Source organism: Eretmochelys imbricata, chromosome 5 (genome assembly GCF_965152235.1).
Source record: "Eretmochelys imbricata isolate rEreImb1 chromosome 5, rEreImb1.hap1, whole genome shotgun sequence".
NCBI lineage: Eukaryota > Metazoa > Chordata > Testudines > Cheloniidae > Eretmochelys > Eretmochelys imbricata.
This window is the reverse complement of record NC_135576.1, coordinates 126,542,394-126,567,027: the sequence shown is the minus strand read 5'-3', so window position 1 is coordinate 126,567,027 and position 24,634 is coordinate 126,542,394. Positions and strand designations below refer to the sequence as shown.

The 24,634-nt window shown below is 42.4% G+C and overlaps 1 protein-coding gene and 1 long non-coding RNA gene across 5 annotated transcripts in view; one reads left to right on the top strand and one right to left on the bottom strand.

Moving 5' to 3' along the window:
* Positions 1-2,380: 2,380 nt before the first annotated feature.
* Positions 2,381-3,756, bottom strand: LOC144265314 (uncharacterized). The gene is made up of 2 exons (XR_013346244.1): positions 3,303-3,756; positions 2,381-2,659 (listed from the first exon to the last, which is right to left on the bottom strand). It is a non-coding gene; the product is annotated as an uncharacterized LOC144265314 (long non-coding RNA).
* Positions 3,653-24,634, top strand: part of GNE (glucosamine (UDP-N-acetyl)-2-epimerase/N-acetylmannosamine kinase) — a 46,152-nt gene continuing 25,170 nt past the window's right edge. The window contains exons 1-8 of one of the 4 annotated variants that reach the window (XM_077817848.1): positions 3,697-3,743; positions 11,161-11,371; positions 13,446-13,648; positions 18,745-19,196; positions 20,879-21,031; positions 21,737-21,949; positions 22,779-22,866; positions 23,446-23,656. In XM_077817848.1, coding sequence (XP_077673974.1) covers positions 13,485-13,648; positions 18,745-19,196; positions 20,879-21,031; positions 21,737-21,949; positions 22,779-22,866; positions 23,446-23,656 — 1,281 coding nt within the window. In that variant the 5' untranslated portion in view covers positions 3,697-3,743; positions 11,161-11,371; positions 13,446-13,484. Of the gene's footprint in view, positions 3,744-11,160; positions 11,686-13,445; positions 13,649-18,744; positions 19,197-20,878; positions 21,032-21,736; positions 21,950-22,778; positions 22,867-23,445; positions 23,657-24,634 lie in introns of those variants that run through there. The other 3 variants (XM_077817847.1, XM_077817849.1, XM_077817850.1) reach the window with 3 other exon arrangements.

The window sequence follows — 24,634 nt, the reverse complement described above, 5'->3', positions numbered from 1 at the left end:
ATGTCGTCTTCTGCTATTGCTTGTATTAACAAGGTCAGAGAGAGAGAGTATTCACTTCAAAAAAATTGTGGCTAGCAAAGCTAGCATTAGATGGACAGGCGCACTCTCCAGGAGAAATTAGCCAGTGCCTTTTATCAGTAACAGGGACAACGTTTTAGGATATTAAACTTATTGAATGATGCAAAAATACGGTAGTTGTGTTGGTTCTGCCATGTGCCAATTTTATTATTTTCAGACCACCTTGGTAGACCTCTTGATTCTCTCTCTCATATCCTATGGGCTCTTGATACTTTCTGCTGCACTACCCACAGCCTCCATGGGCTACAGGTCATGGATATTGAACCTGCAGTAAATTAAAGAGAGGATTGCCCACTTTGTAATATCAAAACCCCTCTGAGCGACTGGGGGATGCAAATCAAGAACTGGAGAGAAGTGTTGTGCAAATAAGGTCCCCACCTCCTGAACTCTGCTATTCCTTGTCCAGAATCTGTCCCTCTTCCCACAATCTCACACCTGGGCTGCAAGGGTTACTACAGCTTTGCACAGGTACGAGAGGGGAGGAGAAGTCCAACTATTCTTTGTCATCCCTGAGACCCCAATCTGGCAGGGAGCCCTATGATGGCCCCACTGCAGTCAATTGGGCTCTGCATGGGCACAGGGGTTCATCTTCACAGAGATCATTACAGATTTGGAGTGACCAAGGCTTGCTGAAGCAGGGCAGGGTAGAGTGTTGCCTCTGTCACTGCCTAGTCTTCAGTGGTAATAGTGGGGCCTGCTCTCTAATGCTCTAGGGATGTGGAGAGAGTTCCCTCAGTCTTTGAAGTAGGAGAGGATGCCTTGGTCCACATACCTGATGATGCAAAAAGAAAAGGAGTACTTGTGGCACCTTAGAGACTAACCAATTTATTTGAGCATGAGCTTTCGTGAGCTACAACTCACTTCATCGGATTCATACTGTGGAAACTGCAGAAGACATTATATATACAGAGACCATGAAACAATACCTCCTCCCACCCCACTCTCCTGCTGGTAATACCTTATCTAAAGTGATCACTCTCCTTACAATGTGTATGATAATCAAGTTGGGCCATTTCCAGCACAAATCCAGGTTTTCTCACCCTCCGCCCCCCCCCCCCCCCCCAACTCACTCTCCTGTTGGTAATAGCCCATCCAAAGTGACCACTCTCTTTACAATGTGTATGAAAATCAAGGTGGGCCATTTCCAGCACAAATCCAGGTTTTCTCACCCCCCACCCCCCCAAAAAAACACACACACAAACTCACTCTCCTGCTGGTAATAGCTTATCCAAAGTGACCACTCTCCCTACAATGTGCATGATAATCAAGGTGGGCCATTTCCAGCACAAATCCAGGTTTTCTCACCCCCCACCCCCATACACACACAAACTCACTCTCCTGCTGGCAATAGCTCATCCAAACTGACCACTCTCCTTATAATGTGTATGATAATCAAGGTGTGCCATTTCCAGCATAAATCCAAGTTTAACCAGAACGTCTGGGGGGGGGGGTATTATGCAAGGTAGCCTATTTCCCCTTGTTTTTTCCTACGCCCCCCCCCAAGACGTTCTGGTTAAACTTGGATTTATGCTGGAAATGGCCCACCTTGATTATCATACACATTGTAAGGAGAGTGGTCAGTTTGGATGAGCTATTGCCAGCAGGAGAGTGAGTTTGTGTGTGGGGGGGTGAGAAAACATGGATTTGTGCTGGAAATGGCCCACCTTGATTTTCATACATATTGTAAGGAGAGTGATCACTTTAGATAAGGTATTACTAGCAGGAGAGTGGGGTGGGAGGAGGTATTGTTTCATGGTCTCTGTGTATATAACGTCTTCTGCAGTTTCCACAGTATGCATCCGATGAAGTGAGCTGTAGCTCACGAAAGCTTATGCTCAAATAAATTGGTTAGTCTCTAAGGTGCCACAAGTACTCCTTTTCTTTTTGCGAATACAGACTAACACGGTTGTTACTCTGATACCTGATGATGTGAGGGGGGGCGGGGAGGGTGGCAAAGCAAGAGGGCAAGTGTTCATCCTTATAGGACTCTTTCTTCTTTCTGTTTTAGAAAAGATTGAATTGCGGGCTGCTGGACACACCATTATAGTATAATACCTCTGTAGACAGTCGATTAAAAGGCTAAGGATTCTGCATAAATAAACCCCTGCAACTCCGCAGATTTCCACAGACTGTTTTTGCGGAATGCGGATCGGATGTAGATACAAATGTTATATCCACACAGGGCTCTATACATAAAGGATCATTAATCCCCAACACACTTAAATCCACGTGTGTATTTCTTGTGCAGCCATGAGAAACATTCAAAACATATCTTTTCAAAAAAGGCTAATTAACTCTGAAAGATCATTAAACTTTTCATTCCAGTGAATGCATTTTCACAAAATCATATCAGGGACCAAAGAAATGTGCAAAGGACACAGTGCACTAATGTATAGTGACATTTTTAAACATGCATAGAGTTTTAAGCAATGTGCACAATATACATAAATATTCACTGTTATGCAGAAATTTATGAAAACAGCTCAAGTCTGCCAGGAATTCAGTCCACGGTCCCTCCCAGCTGCTGCTTCTACCTCCGATCAGCATTTCAAATTAGGATCCTCACGGTTGTAATGGTAATCTGAGAAGAAGGCATACTGCAATTATGTATAAGTCACTGGCGCTTTGAAAGGCCATGACTCACTGTTGCAGCACAGCTCATTTTGGGGACTTACTGTATGTCCTACAGTTAATTCTTTTGCTTTCCACAAAACTCAGTGAAGTGAGACGCTGGAATTTTTCTGAAGACAAACCCTGCAGTCGTTATTCAAGACTGACTCAGGCAAAACTCCCCTTCAAGTAAATAAAGATCTTAACTACATAAACACTTAATATTTGTCCCGTTAAAGTTTTTATGTTCATTAACGCGGCTGCTACTCTGAAAGCTGCTAAAAACTACACCTCAGAAAGGGTATGCTCTTTCCTCCAAAGAAAAGATAAGTGTGCTCCAGTCCACATGCTCGCCATTTACACATGCGTCTACCCTCTTCCAGACACATCAAGCAGCAGCAGCAGAAATTAGGGCTAATATGCTTGTGATGGAAAGAGACAGAAGTGTAGGGGCACAGAGCCTCTCCACTTGCTATATTGATGTGTGTTCATCAGTGCAATTTTGCTTGAGAAAATAACCCAGAATGCAAGTACCTGATGCCCACAGGCTAGACAGGATTGATATTTCGTTAGCACCAGAAGATTTGCCACAGCAAAGCAGACTCTCGGCTCACCTCTCGAGTGCAGTAGCTAGCCTTTGGTAAAGGCCAGTACGTGATCCATCAAAGGAAGAGTCACAGTCATAAATACTGACCCTAGCCAACCACACATTCTCCATTCCTGCAACACAAAGACTGTCATGGGGGTTGTCCCCAAAGCAGAACGGTGCCGGACATCGATTACCAGGGGATGGGAGGCTGGGGAGGGGGCGGGAGGGGCTACGAAGGGCGCCCCCCCCATCTGGATCTGTGAGGGGAAGGGCCGCGCGCCCAGGGGTTGTGGGCGGGGCTAAGCTCCCCCACGCCGGGGGCTGTGAGGGGAGGGGCTCTCTGACGAGCCGCCCGCCCCCCCAGCCCCGGCGGGTCGATGATTCGGCGCTCGCTGCGCGCGCGGCCCGAGCCGGTAGCTGAACGTGCCGAGCGCCTCCATCGCGGCCGAGCGGGGTCGGAGCGGAGGTGAGGCGCGGGCGGGGAGTGTCGGGGCTCTGGCGCCATCGCCTTGGGGGCAGGGCCCGTCCCCCTCCGGGAGATAGCCCCGCCCCTGCCACAGCGCGTCACAGCCCCGGGCGGGGGCAGGGCGAGACCCCCATGCGCGGTGGGGGGAGGGATCGCAGCCCCTGCTGTCGGGGGGGGGGGGGGTAAATGGAATGACCCCCCCTCACATACACAGGATGAGGGAGGGGTCTCAGCCCCGGCTCTCAGTGGGGGAGGGTAAAGGGAATGATCCCGCCACCCACACGGGGCGGGGGAGACTCAGCCCCTGCCCTCAGTGGGGAGGGGGAGACCAGGGGACCCCCTCACAGGCACCCTCAGGATTTGGGGGCAGGGACTGCTGTTTCTCCTGGGCCTAGTTTCAGGTTGTCTCTTCTTAGTTCCGTGCCCGTCGTGTGATTGCCCAGTTTCCTTCTTGTTTTCTCCCTGGGTTAAAGAGCCACCTGCGTCTCCAGTGCCCTGGATCCAGGAGAAAGCGCAGGGGCTGTCATTTACGGGTTTGTTAAATATTTCTTTCACTTCCTGATGAAAGCCAACAGGCCCAGACTGGCTGCGGTCAAGGTGGGCTGAGCTGATTTCTCATGCTGTCTGACTAGCTCTCCCCTATATTGAAAAGAGAGGGCTCCACTGGTCACAGCCTGGAGAGAGAAGTGGTTGTTCAGACATGAAAATCCCAAACCATTGAAGACTACATAGCACCAAACCAACACCTTACATTCCACTGTGGTTAATTCGTTCTGAAAGATGTTATACACGGAAGGCACTGAGTGTCCACTCCTCTACTTGGCTTATGTGGAAGCTGAGGTTACAGAGGACTTTTCAGAATTGGGCATTTAAGGCCTATTTAATTTTGTGGCTGTTTTTCCATTGGTTTCAGTACTGCAGAATAGGCACTTAATGCATAAATTAAAGGTATGTAATGTAAAGTATAAACAGATTTTACTAGTTTTTATCTATGCATCCCCTGCCAAGATGGGTCTACATTCTGTGGCAGAGGTGGCTCCCATTTAATAGTAGGGAAAGCTGCTTCAGAGCACAGTGTAAGGAAACAGCTAAAAAGGGTTTTGCCTATATCTTCTCTGCCAAAAAAGGTGTGGTTTTTTTTGTTCGTTTGTTTGTTTTTTACAGAAAGAGAGCTAAGGCACCTTAGTTATCTTGCTATAAAATCCTAATAGAGACAAGCTTTTACCATGGTGGAGCTAGGTGAGGTCAAACCCAGGTAGGGATTATTGTATTCACTTTGGCTAGCTACATCACAGTAGAAATTTCTTGGGAGAAGTTCAAACACACAGAAATCAGATCTCAACTCTCATCTCTTTTGAGCCTATAAGGGAGAATAACTTCTGTCTGTGCTCTTAATTGCTTCTTGCAATGTGTCATCCAATTGAAAGATTCTATTTCTTTAGAACTCAGAATCCGAGTACAAGGCCACCACTGAGGGCTTGTGTATAGACCAGCTTTAACTATACTGACACAGCTGAAGTGGTGCAGCTCACCTAGTATCATTGTACCAATAACTGCCCACACGAGGGTTTGTACTGATAAAAGTATATGGGTTAAAAATAATCATACCCCTAGCTGAAACAGTTATATCAGGACAAAAAACTGTTCAGATCAGTCCTAATTATTGTTGTAGTTTCATTGTTGAATCCAAACATTACAGAGGTTAAACTCAAAACTAAAAATAATGCTGCTGCGGGTTGATTGAAACTTATTAGTACTAAATATAACTGAAATGCTCTTCTACAGTACAAATTTCTTTTGTTTCTAGCCAACTCAGAGCAGGTGTCATAACAATCTGCCTTTGATTTCTGCTGATACTTTACAAACTAGTTGTAAGAGGCCATTGCTATAGCAGGCAGTAGCTGATCATTTAAGTTTAAAATGTCTTGCTATGCAGATGTGCAATCTGTCTACTTAATTTTCTACAGATTGGTCATTATTGTGTGTCTCAAGAGATTCTTTGACTTCTGGCATCCTCAGGGTGAATTCTTTCATCATCTAGGGTGGGCGATCTTATCTAGATATTAGTTGAATGGCCTTAGGATATTAAAATAAGAGTTTTTTCCAGAAGGGCCTGGAACGACAGAATACTTAATTGAATGGAAAGCTAGAATAGTTAATTGAACCAATACTACTTTTTAAGCCTATTTTGCATAAATAAACAGATAAAAATCCTGTCTCAAGGGAGTTGGGGTGTCTGATGTTTAGCGCACATGACTTGGAATAAGGAGACCTGGGATCTGTTCATGACTTTGTCACTCCTTCTCTCTGTATCCTTGGAAAAGTCAGTTCACATCTTTGTGCCTCAATTTCTCCAACTGTAAATAGGGGAATACGTATTCACTTTTATAAATCACTGTGAGATCACTGTTTGAAAGTCTCTATGTATTTGTAATTTATTAGTTAGACCAAAGGTTCTCAACCTTTTTCTTTCTGAGGTTATTGGAGGTATTGATAATAGTGTAGCCTGGAGAAGATGGAAAGCAGACTGGAAGGGATCCAGGATGGAGTTGAAGGAGAGGGATTTAAGGCAAAAGTTGTAGACGGAGGAGTGTGGGGGAGGGTTCCATGAGTTTGGATTTGAAGGGAGATAAAGCAGTAGTTGGAGTCAATGGGAGAGCCTTTTTGAGGATGAGAACACTACAGGACCCTGTAAATTCCCAAATTGCAGGATTTGCTGTGAAATCTGCACCTTGCGATAGTGTTGTGGTCCTGAATCTTAACTTTTATTTAAATGAAATGTTCCTTTCCTCATATTTACAAAGATATACTTGGATCATGTTTTCAAGGTTAAGTCAATAGAGCGTTGCCTGTCTAAGCATGCAGATAGCTTGAACGATATCTGAGAGTTACAGACTGCTCGATTCCTCTAAGCGGAGCAGCCTTTCATCGGAAACCTAATGACAATTTAATGTTAGCACTATTTCATTGCTGATCATTTTTGCACAAAGATCTAGATGATGTGCTTATCACAATCCCAGATGGCCTCTTTCAACTCTATAGTTGCTAAAAGCCCCAGCTATTTCTTATTCATTCTCCTTTGACAACTTCTATGATGGAATTATGCATTGTCAGTAGAAATATCTGCAGCACATTGAAAATGTGGGGATGGCATAAACTAAATTGAATTTAGTATAATGGTTTATAAAAGGGACTACTTCGCTGTGTCTATTCATATTTATATTTCCTTCCTGTTATAAAAAGGGGAATATTTAGTAATGAAGTTGCCACAAACTTTGCAGTCAGCTGCAGAATTTAAATTCAGTTTGCTACAGGTACGTGGGGCCTTTGGGAAGATCAGAACAGACTTCTATTATGAGAGGAAAGAACCAGAGGGAGTAGAGAGGCTAAGGAGGGGTTAAGAGTGAGGTCATGAAATAGGAGGGGAAGGGGACTCTGGAGCAGGTGACAGGGCTAGGGGAGAAACCTTGCTGTTAGTGATGAGTTCTCTGAGTAGTAGGATTACTAAACTCAACTAATCAGCTGTAGAAAGTAGAAATAATGTCCATCTGAGAAGATAATAGTCTACTGCTGCTTTAGAAAAAGTGGAAATGTCTGTGACTTTAAGTGGTCCATTTTAGTATTGCTTTGCTTGCTCAAAACTTGGGGCAAACTTTTCCATCCCCTCCACTTGGGCTCATCTGACTTACTCTTGACTCATGCAGTCTTAGCTAGGGCCATTATCTGCTTCTTCAGAATATAGCTCCAGCAGTAATCTCAATATTAGCCTTCCCACAAACCTCAGTTGTAGAGGGAATGTATAAAGGTTAAAACAAAAAACCCCAGGAGATTAAATCTGGTGCAGTATGCCCGTTAGATGAGACATTAAAGACAATCCATTGTAATGTAATGAGGTGTATTGTACCCTTGACATAACTTGGCCCACAGAGTACTGGAGGTTAGCTCTTTGTTTTGTTAGGTATTATGCTTTTTTAGCTGAGGAGTTAGAAACCAGTCTGTGCAGTGATTCAGGAGTTAAACATGATTTACAGTTTCTTTTTAAAAAAAAAAAAATGAGCGGGGGTTAGAATTAGCCAGTGGTAGATAGGAGAGCTGCTGCTTATACATTAATATTTAATCCTCTTTTACCTTCACTGCAGTTTGTGTAGAGGAAGTGAAAAGTCGGTGGAATTCGCCAATGGAAGTTAGCATAGCTTCTTTTCATATATATTAATATTTAATCCTTTTTACTTCACTGCAGTTTGCATAGAGGAAAGCGAAAGGTAAGGTTTCCAACTGTATAAAAGAGAAAATAGATTTGTCATGCTGGAGACATAATTACATGGATAGCAGTGGTAACCCCTTCCTGACACGGAGGGAAAGTAGAGCTTCTGGTTTGGGGCTCAATTAACCAGATCAGGTCTCTTACCCCATAACTAGTTTGAAGTCTTGAGTTTAAAGCACTGAAACGCCTGAAGGAAACTAGTTCCTGACTGATAGTTTCTTGCAGCCCGCATAGCCAGAGCCCCTACATGTCACATGTGTGGTTTTTCAGGGGAAACTAGGTGCAATTGCTCTATAAAATTCTCAAACTGGAAATGTTTCTGAGAAACAGATTGAGAAAAGTCAGCTAATTGAACTGGCCTGTTGTGTTTTGCTTAAGCTTAAAAGGATAGGTTTAAAAATAAATCCTAGATTTGGTAGCCTGGTGTGTTCTAGCTTTTTCCATTACCCTTTTAATAAAAGGAACTGCCTTTATTGCCCAGTAAATGATATAATGTCTACCACTGACAGCCTGTGTTGTAAAAGTTGCTCAGTTCATTTTTATTTTTCTACTTCATGTTTGTTTAAATGTGATAGCTTTTCATATGTGTCTTTGAATGGTCAAACTTCGTAAATACAGAAAACTTTTCCAGCTGCACTTGAAATTGGGCAAGAAGAAATCTAATTCTTAAGACTCTAAAGAATTTCAGAAGGATAGTAAAAGTCTACTTTGAAGGATGGCCTAGTGCTAGCTTATTGCACCAGCTGCCAAATGGAGGGTCAGAGTTTGAATCCCAGGGCCTTTCATTTAGTTAATTAGGGAGTGGTGGTAACATTCTTAACTCTTGTGAGTAGTGCTTTGTGCTACTTACATGGCAGCCCCTAAGCAATGCTCTAGAGGGTCTGAAATTCCTGCCATTGCATAATTAAGAGAAGGGCTGGTGCTTGTGCCCAGATAGATAGCAGAGATATTTGGTTTGGCAGAAGGAAGCAGCCTTTCAAAAGTGAGTGTGAAATCAGTCCTGCTCTGGTGCAGTGTAATTAAAGGCTCTGTCCTGCCTGGGAACTCACTGCCTGGCTCTTAAAAGGGCCCAACCATAGGGGTGGTAGTAGTATGTGTGGGAGAAGCCACAGAAGGAAGTTAATTGACATACCTGTATAGCTGTACATGCTAAGTTGTTCACCTATTTATCAAAACAGAACAAAAATGTTTTTTAAAATGTATTCTGTTTATTTGATTCAATTGAAGTTGAACAGTCCTGCTTCTGGATCATTCTGGAAAAGTGAAACCTTTTGTTTAACATGTTATTACACAAAAATGAAACACTGAGAAATATTGTAGGAGATTTTCAGTTCCTAGTTTTCATAACTTGTCAAAAGGACATTATTATAATTTTAAAAGCTGTCCTGTTTCAAGAAGTGTGTTAAAAGTAGCTTTCGGGTAGTGCACCTGCTACCAAGTTTCCCCTACCTATTTTTGTGTTTTCACAACCACAGGTTTCTATTTCTACAAATTTCAGAGCGGCAGCCGTGTTAGTCTGTATCCGCAAAAAGAAAAGGAGGACTTGTGGCATCTTAGAGACTAACACATTTACTTGAGCATAGTACTCCTTTTCTTTTTATTTCTACAAAGTATGTCTCCTCTGTTGCTGTGTGTAATACCCACACAAACAGCAGGGTAAACTGACCAATGAACTCTTATGAGGAAACAGTGAAACCGAGGCTATGTCTGCACTCCCACTTTTGTTGGTATAACTTATGTCGCTCAAAGGTGTGAAAAAACACCTCTTTGAGCGACACGAGTTACACCAACAGAAGCGCCAGTGTGGTCAGCGCTATATCTGTGACAGAGCGTTTCCCACTGACAAAGCTACCGCTGCTCTTTGGGGGTGGTTTAATTATGTCAAGGGGAGAGCCTACTCCTATCTGCATAGAGCGACTACACAAGAGATCTTACAGCAGCGCAGCTGCATCAGTACAGCTGTGCTGCTGTAAGAGCTCTAGTGTAGACGTGCAAAAATATTTTTCTCTAATCTTTCAAGTATAGTAATCGTAAGTGTTACTTGTAAGAACAGTAACTACAGAAGGTTTTGAAAAGAGGTGTGGCTTTTAAATTGACAGGTTCACTTTTAAAATACAGCCCACATTATTCCACTGAACTGCATGATAGTTTTTTAAAATAATCTTTGATTCATTTCCAAAAAGTGATATAAAAATATCTGATTAAAAAAGAGAATGTGGTGTTCTGTTGTAATATTACTGTAACCTTGATGCATTTTGGCCTATAAAGAGATATGCATTGGCAGTACAGTATTTGGCCACGTTTACAGAGAGCCTCCTCACAGTAACTGAAATCTAAACTCTTCATTCAGGATTTTAGGAAACTGTAGTGACTCAAACTAAAGTTGGGAAAAGTTAATGAGGAAGACAAGATGGTCTGCCAGTGAAGATAAACTTTAAAAGGCAGCAACTTCAGATCAAGACATGGCTTTGCTAGAAGCAAGTCTGCTGATCTTAGGAAGAACTCAGTTTCTATGAGTGTTCTGATCTAATTAGCTTGATGTTATACTGTGCGTGTTCATGAACTATCAGGGTTGAGTGATCTCAGGACTCAAGTTAACAGAAGCAGGATTTGCTATGGAGCAGTGAGGAAAAGAGGTCTGTGACGCCTTGGGAAGGCATAATAGAAGGAAGTATTTACCTAATATATTAATATGAAGCCACAAAAACTGAGTCACTTCTGTAGGAGGATATAACTTTCTTATTTGACTATTAGTTAGCAGGAGATTGAAACAATGTAAGAGTTTCTGGGGAGGAGGATATTTATTGTGCAATATGCACAATATGACAGACTTCCCAATATTTGTTCTGTGTAGCTTACCTGTTTGGAAATGACAAGTGACCTTTTGACAACAAGAGACTAATGGTGTGTAGGTGGGGGCAGAAAACATTCAGGCCCTGATCCCACAGCCCTTTAACTCCTTGTTAACTTTTCAGGCCCTTGGTAAGCATTTAATTAAATATACATGCCTATTACAAGTTGACTCCTTTAAACCACTCATGGCATAGGAGGCCAGGTACACTGTGTGCAGTGATGTGAATTCAAGTATCTTGTGGTAGATTTCTCCTTTTTTGACTTCTAGTGTTATGCCTTTATTTTTCTCCTCTGTGTCAGCACTTCTGCACCAAACTGTGAGCTGGCACCTTTCTCAGCCCTGTTCTACAGACATTCACTGAAGGTTTCCTGCCTCAGGATGCTCAGCCTTTACCTCTCCCCAGAGGCCACTCCTGCCTCCTTTATATCCAGATTGGGGTAACAAGAGTCTTCAGTGGATTTGACTAATACACTGAACCCTTTCCCAGCAGGCTCAACACCTGCTAACAAGGTGAGGGGTGTTAGGTAAACCCTACCAGCCTCTTACAAACTTTTGTGTGAAACTGGAAACTCAGATTTCCCTCACTGAGTTTCCTGTGGATGGCTTTCCCATGGAATGAAAAGAAGTTCAGCCCCTAAACACAACAGAGACCCAAGATCTGACTTCTACATTGTCTTTGGAGCCTCTGGTCCACTCCAGTCTCCACAGCAGTACAGCTCCAACGGAGAATGAAAGGAAAACGCCTGTCACCTTTTGCTCACCCTCATGGATCTGTAGAAGCCCACTGTGGAGATCCAGTTCCGCAGAATCCCATGGAATGGGGAGTAAGTGTTTCCTTGCCCCAGTCTATGCCCCTGATCTATGAAGATCTCTGAACTGAATCCCTGTCAATGAGCTGAGACTTAACTGATCTTCCTTTTCTGTTGAAGGGGAGGTTCAGGGTAGGAAAATGAGTGGTACAAAATTTGTCTTGTTTTGTGAAGCTTGTCATTTAAACTCATAAAATACTCCATTACAACATTACACCAATATAAGGAATAATCTGATCATTCTTTTTACTTTGTCTTGTTCGTGAAGCTTGAACATCTGTTTAAAAAAAGATCAGATATAATGCCAGTTTATTATATACAGGTACATTAAAATTAGGGGACTGTGTCCTGTATTTGCACGTGTGTGTCAGGGGAAATAGGAGAGAACTGAGTATCTAGTAGTAGCTGAAGAGTGATAAGAATTATGATGTTTTAGAGCCTGATTCTGATCCCAAGATGGTTTTACACTGGTGTAATTGCATTGACTGCAGTGGAATTACTCATAACTTACATCAATGCAAATGAGATCACAATCAGGGTTATAGTTACAAGCCTGATTTAGTGGCAGCCCGTCACTTACATAGTGTTTCTGCATTGCTGATAAAGGAGTTGATGCCTAATTTTTAGGAACTACTTTCTTCTGGTGGTCACATAATGTCTTTGTTAGTGTAGCCCTGGTATCTCCCAACAGTCCTCCCCATAATGGGGTTTTGGGATATGACTGTCACCCAGGAAGATAGTATTAACTTTGCACTTAATCTGATCGTTTCAAAGCATTTTGCAGGCTTTTAATTACAGTTGAACCTCACAATATGTTTGCATCATTATCTCCATTTTAAAGTCAGGTAAACTAAGGCTCAAAGGTGTTAAACCTTACATTTTTCACAAGTGTCCACAACTTTTGGATGCCTCAATTTTTGAATGCCTAACCTGAGACTTTTTGGGCCTGATATTCAACAAAACTGAGCATCCACAGCTCCCATTTTAAGTCAGGATAGCTCCACATCTCTGAAAATCAGACTTTGCATCACTCGAATTGGGCATCCAAAATTAGTGGATATTTTTGAAAATTTAGGCCTTCGTGACTTTCCTAAGGTTACACAGGAAGTCTGTGTCAGAGCCAGGAATAGAACCCAGGGGTCCTGACATTCAGCCCCTTGCTTCAATCATAGAATATCAGAGTTGGAAGGGACCTTAAGAGATCATCTAGTCCAACCCCCTGCTCAAAGCAGGACCAATCCCCAATTTTTTTTGCCCCAGATCCATATATGGCCCCCTCAAGGACTGAACTCACAACCCTGGGTTTAGCAGGCCAATGCTCAAACCACTGGAGGAGGGATAGTTTAGTGGTTTGAGCATTGGCCTATTTAAACCCAAGGTTGTGAGTTCAATCCTTGAGGGGGGTCATTTAGGGATCTGGGGCAAAAATTGGGGATTGGCCCTGCTTTGAGCAGGGGGCTGGACTAGATGACTTCCTGAGGTCCCTTCCAGCCCTGATATTCTATGATTCCAATCACTAAACAACTATTTTCTTTGTGAAAGCACATATGCGCGTGCATTTACACACATACAATCTTAGATTATACCTATAATTGGAAGCATGTTTTTCCCAGCAAGGTACCTGTTATCTAAATGGTAATCTTTTGATCAGTTAGCACTTGTCCAAATTTCCACACTGGAATAGCATAGCATTCTACTACATGTCTTTCATTATTTAAGCATGCAATTTTATGGCTGTACAGAAAAATACTAATCCTTGCTTTTTGTTGTTTCAGGAACTGTATTTCAAGAATCTTTCAAAACAAAAACAAATCATGGAGAAGAATGGGAACAACCGAAAACTTCGGGTTTGCGTTGCTACTTGCAACCGAGCTGATTATTCAAAATTAGCTCCTATTATGTTTGGCATTAAGGCGGAACCACAATTCTTTGAGCTTGATGTAGTGGTGCTTGGCTCCCATCTGATTGATGACTATGGGTAAGGTGGAAACTTGCATCTCTACCATTTTGTTAGTGGCAAATCCTTTTCAACTTGAGATCCTATATAAAGAATGGTACGTTAGTTATCTCTTAGAGAAGCAGGAAATGTTCATCCTTAGGACTGGATTTTGGGACCCACATATGTTCAACCAAGTATTGTTTCAGATCTGAAACATTAGACCGTGTTATCTATTAACATTCAGTAAAGGGGAAAATGTCCTTGTTAGGCTGATCATTCCTCATAGACTCATAGACTTTAAGGTCAGAAGGGACCATTATGATCATCTAGTCTGACCTCCTGCACAACGCTCTTTCAAATCAATCTTGTAATAATACCAAACTTAGTACTTACTTAGCGCCTCCTAACTGAGGATCTGAGTACTTTGGCCAGGTTTTTCCAAGGTGATTGAAAGTCTCTGGGAATTGAGCCCAACTCTCTCAGGCTACGTCTACACTACAGCACTTACACCGATGCCGGTGCCGCTGCACCGATGTGGCTGCACTGCTGTAGAGCTTGTGGTGGTGACATTCTAAGCAGACAGGAGACAGGTCTCCCGTTGGCTTAATAACTCCTTCCTCCACGAGAGGCAGGAGAGCTTTTCCTGCCAGCGTAGCGCTGTCCACACTGGTCCTTAGGTTGGTGCAACTTATGTCACTCAGGGATGTGGATTATTCACATCCCTGAGCGACAGAAGTTATAACGAAGTAACCTGCAGTGTAGACAAAGTCGTAGGGCTTGACTACACTTGCAGGTGTAGAGCGCTGGGAGTTAAAGCAGCCTTTGGAGACTGCAGCAGGGAAAACACTGCCATGTGTTTACACTGTCAGCTGCAAGCGCACTTGCGTGGCCACCTTAGGAGCTCTTGCAACGCCACAAAGAGCAGTGCATTGTGGTAGCTATCCCAGTGTGCAAGTGGCTGCAGCGTGCTTTTCAAATGGGGGAAGGGAGGTGGAGTGTGACGTGTGTGTGGGGGGGGGAGAGACTGTGTTTTGGGGGGCAGAGTGTCTGTCAGCATGCTGTCTTGTAAGTTCAGACAGCAGCAGACCCCCTTCCCCTCGTCTCTCACTCTCACACACTCACAGCAGCAGCGTTCCACAGTAATGGTTGCTTTGTTCCAGAGCAGATAAGCAGCCAGCTGTCAGAAACAGAGCTTTGAAAGGGGATTTCCGCATGCCTACAGCTGAGTTCAAAACAATGACAAGAGTGGCCACTTCAGGGGATTATGGGACGTTTCAGGAAGCCAGTCACAGCGCAGCAATGCAACATGTGGTCCACACTGACACCTGGGCTTTTCAGCTGGGGTGCAGCAAGCTTTATGCTTCTCGTGGAGGTGGATTACCAGGGGTGCTACAGCTGCAGAGTCCAGGCGCTCTATGTGCCTTGCCAGTGTGGATGGGTCGTGAGTTAGGGTGCCCAGGGCTGATTTAATGTGCTCTAACTTGCAAGTGTAGTCAAGCCCTTAGGCTGCTATGAAAATCCAAGCCTGAATAAATATAAATTAATTTAAATTACTCATCTTCCTAGAAGTGATTTGCCTTCTGTTGTAACAAGTAATAGTTATGGTTGCTGTAATATTGTTCTCTATCTTTTCCAGTTTATTCTGAGCATGTTGTATCCCTTTTATCAGTTTCTAAGCTAATAGAGCTAGAGCCATGCAAACACTCTTGAGTACACATCAGTCCTAAATCCCATTTTCAAAAGTTACTTAGGCATGATGGAGACTAAATTCCATCAACTTTCAGTCTGACATAGGCTCCCAGGTGCCTAAACCACATTTGAAAATGGGACTTTGGCTCCCAAGTCACTTAAGTACTTTGGAAATCTTTACCCAAAGTCTGTTAGAAAACAAAAAAAGAAATGGAGTACTTGTGGCACCTTAGAGACTAACCAATTTATTTGAGCATGAGCTTTCGTGAGCTACAGCTCACTTCATCAGACATCTGATGAAGTGAGCTGTAGCTCACGAAAGCTCATGCTCAAATAAATACAAGTACTCCATTTCTTTTTGCGAATACAGACTAACACGGCTGTTACTCTGAAACCTGTTAGAAAACAGTAATTTTGTCTGAGAAAGTTAACTTTGTCCAAACAGCCCACATCTATTTCTAATGGCAGTCCCATGTTCTTGTATTCATCTGGTGGCAGGAAGGGCTAATCTGATGGACTGGGCACACTGTGGAGCGAGAGGAGTCTGTAGGGTATATGGCCGTTCCTGCACAACCAATTAGGAAGGCTTCTTCCAAACAAAGACATTCTTGTAGGTTGAAACGCTAAAAACTAGGGCTCTCAAACGATTAAAAAAAATCACAATTCATTATAAAATTAAAAAAAAAAGTCGTAATTAATCAGTTTTAATCACACTGTTAAACAATAATAGAATATCAGTTTACATTTATTTTAAATATTTTTGCATGTTTTTCTACATTTTCAAATATACTGATTTCAGTTACAACACAGAATACAAAGTGTACAGTGTTCACTTTATATTATTTCTGATTACAAATATTTGCACTGTATAAAAGATAAACAAAAAATAGTATCTTTCAATTTACCTCTTGCAAGTACTGTAGTGAAATCTCTTTATCATGAAAGTGCAACTTACAAATGTAGAATTTTTGTTTACATAACTGCACTCAAAAATAAAACAATGTAAAACTATAAGTCAGAGCATGAAGGAGCATATGAATGTTTAGCACATCTGGCATGTGAATACCTTGCAACACCAATTACAACAGTGCCATATGAATGCCTGTTCTCACTTTCAGGTGACACTGTAAAAAAGCAGGCACCGTTATCCCCCATAAATATAAACAAACTTGTTTATCTCAGAGATTAGCTGAACAAGAAGGAGGACTTGTATGAAGTGAATTGAAAAATACTATTTCTTTTGTTTAATTTTTTTTATCTACTCCCAGGAAAGTCAGTGGACCTGTTTACACTCTCATTGAAATAAATGAGAGCCTTGCCTTTGATTTCAATGGGAGCATGATTGGGCCTGCTGTCTCTTGTGACTGAAGCAGCAGACAGTTAGTTAGCAGCAGGCTGCCACTGCAGAGTAAGTCTCAAACAGATTCCCCTTCACAGGGTCACCATCATTCCTGCATTGCTCAAGGTGTAGGGGGACTTTGGGCATTGAACCATGAAAAAGACTGCAGCCACCACAATTGCTGCTGCTGATTGCTAGGTATCAGTGAGGAAGGCACTCACAGAATGTCCTAAAGCTATTGAATATGAGGATGCAGTGGTGAGTGGAGGGTAGTTGTAAACAGAGCCAAAAACATAATGCAGAGGAAACTATTTAAAGTGAGGAGGTTGAAAGACAGTTTTTTGGGAATAGTATCAGCTCTGAACAAATCATGTAGGAGGTCACTGGCCAAGATTTATCCTGCATGCACTTGCAGTAAGAAGAATTTGGGAGTGGCAAGAGTGGCTCTTTGGAGCTCAACAGAAGAATGATTTCCTCCCCTGCTGAGGCTGAGCTCCTTGCCGTGCTTGTAACCGTTGCTCTGCCACCACTCTTGCCAGCCACAATTTTTAACTTGCAACATGCAAGTGGACAAGTGGATTCACCAAGCGTTAAATCTGTCAAAATCCTTCCTCCAAAAAGGAAGTTTGCTCCTTTCCACTAAGGAGGGTGAATGGATCAGTTCTCTTAAGGAAAAGAATTAGAACCCTTTTGATTTCTCATCTCTCATTCCAACCAGAGAGTCTGGAACATTTATACGGTCAGGTATAATGAATATGGTATGCAAGTGCATCACTGTACACTTGTAATCAGAACAGCCGTCTTTTCTCCTATTCTCCTGCCTCTTGTCCTTCATTCCTATTATAGATTACAAGTGTGTTTGTGCAGGTGATAATGACTCCAACATATCAGAAATACTACGGCTTTCCCATTGTGGGTTTAAGCTGCTATTAGTACTTGTCATCTCAGCAGCATAAAATGAACCCTCTCTCTGAGGCATTGCTGCGCCTCCTGTGGCAACTATTCAAGGTCTTATAACGGTCTTCATTTGTTCCTGGACTTAGTTCACTTTCTGTTAGTTTTAATATAATTCCTAACATACTCTAGAAGGCTGAGGAACTGCTTGGTCAGGCAGTAAATTGGAATTCTTATATCGATAGTAGTGGCTCTTCAGCTGAATAGCAATGGGAAAAATACGGTACAAGGGAGAAAAATGCAAACAGCCTTACAGCTGCTCCCCCTAGTGTATATACAATACGCAGGTCTGCATGCTAGCTATCACTGGTCCTGATGCGTGGTAGCCCTCTGGAAGCCTTTCACATGTAATTTAAACTACAGAGATGTGATGGGGAAGTCTGCTAACTAAACTTCCTTTTAAGCCCCCCACACCCTCGAACTCTACTCTGTGGAAGAAGCTCAACCTTTTCCTCTGCTACCCAGCCTGTGTAACAACTTGGTAGAGTTGTGCTAACTAAATATCTGGTGGTGAAGTTTAAAGTAAATAGCTTATGGTTAAAGAGTCTTTACTTTTTCTGGGCTTGTGATATTTAATACAGGCTTTAAAATATGTGAAGTCTAGTAAGTATTTAAAAAAATAGATTCCTAGAAGTCCCATGTGCTTACAGCCTTTGTGTGACTCCTTTTTAAAAATCTGGTTTCTTGGATTACTTCTTTTCTTTTGTAATCTGTAAGGTGCTACTTTAATTGCATGGTGTAGAAAGCAGGTCACTGCTTTCAAACTAGGCTGCTTAAAGTTAGGCACCTAAATCAAAATGGACTGGTTTTCAGAGCTGCTAAGTAGCCACAGTTTCCACTGAGGTCAGTGGGAGCTGTGGGTGCTCAAGCACACTGCAAATCAGGCACATCTATGCTGCTGCACAAGCATAGCATCAAGTACTATCTTAGGCACCCTAGATGGAAAATGTTGGCCTCCGTGAACAAGGATCATTACAAATTTGAAAAGGTGTCTCCCACAGAGGGAGAGAATCTAGCTGCTTCCTCAGAGTTAGTTAATGGGCAAACTGGTAATGAAATGCTTGTGTGCCATTCTGCTGTCATAAGATATGTCAGCGTGAAAGCAAGCAGTATTGCAGTTTGAGCATTTATTTTCTTTCGCTCCTCTCTTCAGTAACACCTACCGTATGATTGAACAAGACGACTTTGACATTCACACGAGATTGCACACCATAGTGAGAGGCGAGGATGAGGCAGCCATGGTGGAGTCGGTAGGCCTTGCATTAGTAAAGCTACCAGATGTTCTCAACCGTCTGAAACCTGACATAGTGATCGTTCATGGGGACAGATTTGATGCTCTGGCACTGGCCACATCTGCAGCTTTGATGAATATTCGGATTCTTCATATTGAAGGCGGGGAAGTCAGTGGGACCATAGATGACTCAATCAGACATGCCATAACCAAACTGGCTCATTTCCATGTGTGTTGCACAAGAAGTGCAGAGCAGCATTTGATATCCATGTGCGAAGATCATGATCGCATCCTCTTGGCTGGCTGTCCCTCATATGACAAGCTTCTCTCCTCCAAAAATAAAGACTATATGAGTATTATACGTATGTGGATAGGTGTGTATTGCACTTCTGTTCAAAGTTCATAAGATTTCTGTAGCAGGCAGACATGCGTTTTTGTTGGCATTCCCATGAAGATGAGACAGGATTTTATGAAGGGTACAAGCACATTTTGACAGTCTCCCACCATAGAAAAACATACAGACCCAGTAAACACAGACGTAACTGAAAACCTTAGTATGCTGGTTTTCATAGAATGCTATTCCCTATGTCTTTTCCCCTGCTCTTTTTAAAGCAAAATGCCCATATGCTCTGCCTTTCACACTTTAAGGAAATGTGCATATTATTTTGAGAACAAAAGCTCTTGGTAAATCAAAGGGAGGAAAAACAACATAAAACTTTCAAATGTTATCATACCAAAACAGTCTGTTTCCAGGGCAAGATTAATAACAAGGCCAATTGGTCTGTAGCCTGGAAGACTGAGAAATAGGAGCCCCAACCTCACATATTATTTAACATAATTACATCCCATCAAATATCAGATGTAATGCTTAAATATTCAGGAGCCCCTTCCTCTCTAGAGACCCAAATGTCACATTTTGACTGTGTTGGTTTCTTCAAGAAACTCCTTCATTTCTACAATTTCCATTCTTGTATTTGTAGTCAGGAGAAAGTAACCCTACATGACCAAAAAAAGAGATTGTCTTTAACATCTAAAACCCTATTGCTGAGTCAAAAAACAAGAGTCAAATTTGCTGAGTTCTTTGTTAAAAAATAAATTAGAACTCAGAGCTATTTCTTTGATACACAGAGGTTCAGAATCTTGTTCATATCCTTTATAACCAGACATCAGGGAGCAGGTCTGACCTAATAATGTTAGAGATTGTGCATGGAACTAATTTGAAAAAAATCAAGGGAATTTACATGCTGTACATTGTCTCCTGCGCAGTACAATACAGTAGCATGATCTGTTTCAGAGACTTGTGTTGTATGTCATCTATTTACTTTCAGATCATTCCATAAAAATCAGCATATCTTGTTCGTGTTTGACAGGAAAAATTCTTCAGTCCCTGTCAATTGGGAACTGGGTTCTTGTTAGTTCAATAGTTCAGTCATTTTCAGAATAAAGTAAAGTGAACCTGCTCCTCTTTATAACAAGTGAAGTAAAGTATTTATGGTAGTCACTCTCTCATTTCTTTTAAGCAAATGGTGAAAAATCCATCCCTTGAGGCCCAGAAGACCATCAGGAAACCTGAATAGACAAATGGATTGAAAGGAATACATGATCACAATGAAAATCTCTGTCAGATCTGCCTGTTTGTTGTTGTGCCGCAGCCTCAGGGTCAAATTCTGCTCTCATTCACAATAGTGTAAATCCAGAATACATTAATTGGCTTCAACTGAGTTAATCCAGTTTTATGCTGGTGTAACTAGGGGCCTCGGTCTGCGCTCAAAGTACTCTTGTAAAGTTTTAGGACCCAGTATTGCAGTTGACCCTGTGCTGGGGCCTTAGACAATAACAATTGTTCTGAGTCTTACTTACAGTGATAAACTTCAAACCCATATTCTCCTGTCGCTCCCTTATGTTCTCATGTAGTATTGGAACTAATTGTACTAGAAATCAGATTTTGCTGTCTAGGACTTCAGGAGGTTTTTGTTTCAATGGCTTCAGAATCATTCTCCCACCACAACCACCATGCTGCTAATAAAACAGTCTCTTTTGGGCTCCCTTTAAACAGGTGAAGATGTAAAACCTAGAGATTACATAGTTGCTCTGCAGCACCCTGTGACCACAGATATTAAACATTCCATAAAGATGTTTGAACTAACGTTGGATGCACTCATCTCCTTTAACAAAAGGACACTAGTTCTGTTCCCAAATATTGATGCAGGTGAGTGAAACAGGTACTTTTTATACATGGTTTGGTTTTTGTTTTTGTTTTAAACTGGTGAAGAATTGCCCTCCAGGTTTTCAGAACTCTCTATGGAGTCACTTCACCCTGTGTCTCACTCCTAGACCTCTTAATCCACCTGCATCCATCCTTGTTCACTGCAGCCCTCCCATCTGACTTCCTCTTTCCTCTCTGCATCTTCACTTGTGCTACTTCATCTACCCACATGGAGGTAGCTTAGTGATGTAGGTATAACGTTTGAACTCACTGGAACCATGTGCTGAATGCAGGATCACCTTCGCCCTTCAATCTTCTGAGGAAGATAAAGGGAAAGCATTGCAATTTTGGGGGACAGACAAGCTATTTTGCTAACCCACGGGCTCTAAAATGCTTAAAAATGTAATAGTAATGAACTGTTTTCACATTGGATCTCGGACTCACAGCTGAAACCCTATGCTCAATGACACAGCTGTGAAGAGTCCTGTGGAGGGCTGGTGAGCAAAGAGTGGTTGGGAACATGTACACAGAACGGGTGAGGGCAGTCCTAGGAATACCAGCCTTGCTGCTTTCGCAGTACTTCTGTGTTAACACCAATGACAGCTACTAACATGTAATTACAGTGTATACAGTAGCCCCTTCAGTAGCCACAGTGAAAATTCAACTATCGGTTAACATTTTGTTCTCAATTGTTGGCTTTTTCTACAGGAAGCAAAGAGATGGTTCGGGTGATGAGGAAGAAGGGCATTGAGCATCATCCCAATTTTCGAGCAGTAAAGCATGTTCCATTTGAGCAATTCATCCAGTTAGTGGCACATGCTGGTTGTGTGATTGGTAACAGCAGCTGTGGTGTTCGAGAGGTGGGAGCATTTGGAACCCCTGTCATCAATCTGGGAACACGTCAAATAGGAAGAGAAACAGGTATGTGTTTGCTGCTAAGTTCTCTGCTGAATTAACTTCCTGGGTGTTGGGTACGGTCATGTGGTTGCATCATTACAGAAGCTAAAGTCTGAGTTTAACAAGCATGCCAATTTTATTTTTAATGGACATTATCACAGCAGGGCAATTTTGACCTATCTTATTAACTTCACTGATCTGTTCCTTCTGTCCTGATTATTTTTGTAGTAAAGCTTTTTATCTATAGTCCAACTAAAATAAATATATGAAGTGGCTTCCACCTGCCAGAATAAACCACTGCACGTTTTCTTTATGGGTGCCCGTACATGTGACAGGCATAAAACTATGTACTCTGGTATGATCCTGAAATTTTAATATACACGTACACCACAACCAGCAATAGGTATAAAAAGCAAATGTATAGTTTTTCTTCACAATCACACAGGTGCCTCAGATAAGACATAAACAACAGTTTACCCTCCTGTTCTCTCTGTTGTTCTTATATGTGGGAATTACACTGGAGTCAATAATTCTGTTCTCTGAGTGCTTTGCAGGCAGAATACTGTACCGTGACAGTTTTGCTATTGACTTCAGTGGGAGCAGGTCCTAACAGAGCAATGTCAGCGTAGCATCTGCATGTACGAAGATGACACATACAGAAGTAGGGGCACTGTGTGCACGTAGGTCATGTTCCTTTTGAGTAGGTGTGAGGTCTTAACACATTTTGCCAGGACACACAAGTAATTGCTTGTCCATTTCAAATTCTGTTCTCTTCTGCCCCAGCCCCCCTCCTCCAATTATTTATCAAGTAGCTGGCATGCACTAGAATGACATTGCATTTTTGATTATCTAGGTGAAAACGTTCTTCATGTTCGTGATGCTGACACACAGGACAAAATACTACAAGCTTTGCATCTCCAGTTTGGAAAACAGTATCCTTGGTAAGTATATATATCCACCCACTGCGCTTCAGGGGACCAGAGATAAGTCCCTTAGTACTGGGGTGGAGAATAGACTTCACCATATTTATCCAAGGTTAGCTCACCACTCTAGGAAGAAATAATCGTCTTAGATATCTTACTACATACAAAGGAAAGAAGTCTGCGAATCTCAGAATCGTACAGCGTTGGCAGCTTGGAACTCATACAGCAAAGCTCTGCTGCAAATGGCTTGATATTTAGGATTCAGTATCAACATATAGAATTCTTTACAAAAAAAAACAAATAATGCTGTAACCTTATGGAACATGGTTAAACGAGAGCCCAGGGGAAAAAATGATGGTAATTGCACACTTGTGCTACCTGTAGCTGGATAACGCTCAACCCATTCCTGATTGTTAAAGCATCCAACACATCCTGTGGCACACTCACAGAGACTTGATATGCATTATTGTCATGGCAGATAACGTTATAGTTATTAATAACCTTTGAGATGTGAAATATTGTGGCCTTCTATTTTATAAGTGCTTTACAGACTTGCTGTTTTGCTTATACTATAATTAGTGCTTTTTTATATTACAGCTCAAAAATATACGGGGATGGTAATGCTGTTCCAAGAATTCTGAAGTTCCTCAAATCTATCGACCTCAAAAAGCCACTGCAGAAGAAGTTCTGCTTCCCTCCTGTAAAGGAGAACATCTCACAAGATATTGACCATATCCTAGAAACCCAGAGTGCCTTGGCTGTGGATCTAGGCGGAACAAATCTCCGCGTAGCGATAGTCAGTATGAAAGTAAGTACTATACCATGCTTTTATACATGTCTATAAACACCACTGTATTCTATGGGAAAGCACTGCACTGTGGATAATGCAATGCCACCCTGTCCCAGGGTGAGATCCCACGTGAGCTGATGAAGTGTGCCTGCTGCTGTGTTCCTTTATGGACTGTGCAGCTGGCCAGGTCTGCCGGCCAATGAGGATCAAGGCAAAGTCATGATCCCACTGGCTCCTTCTGTCTGAGGAGCGATGCGCTCGCAGGGGAATAGACAGGGAGCAGTTCCTGCACTTCCCTGAGCACAGGGACTGCAGTTCAACTTGTGTCTTTATATAGCCCACACACAAGGGGAGAGACTCCTGGTGCCATTTTCCTCACTTCCCACACCACCCCGTCATATGCCTTTATAATGGACATGCAGAATATCTGAAAAAAAGAAACTAGACTCCAAGGATAATTCACTGAAGAGGAATGGATGGTTCAGGTCATGTGATAGGGAGTTTTTCACCTCTGTCAACAGTGAAAACACAGCTAGGCCAAAAGTTGTTACTTTCTGATGGCTGTTGGATCAACAGTAGGTGATAGTTCTCCATTTGATACCTGAGAACAGGAGCCCAGCACTCTAAACCATCATCAGAATAGAAAGTAATTGGCACCCAGGCTGGCATTCTCGGAGAAACCCAGGACTGTGTAAGCCTGGATACTAACCTACCCCTTTCTCTCCTAAAAGTGATTGCTCCAGAACAGGTTAGGGCATGTTGTGGGGCAGTATGGGGAAAAGTGCACCATCACAGCCTGCATGGTAGATGTTCTGTGAATAAAATACTTCAGTCTCCAGGGCTGTCAGCCCATCACCTTTCACCACCAAAGAATTCATGGAACGTAGAACATTTTTCTTTGGCCTAGAGTTGAACAGCTTATACACAGCTAGCTCATTTAAGTGACGTTTCCCAGAGTGGGTGGAATGCCTCTGGGGCTGGCATGAAGAACTAGCC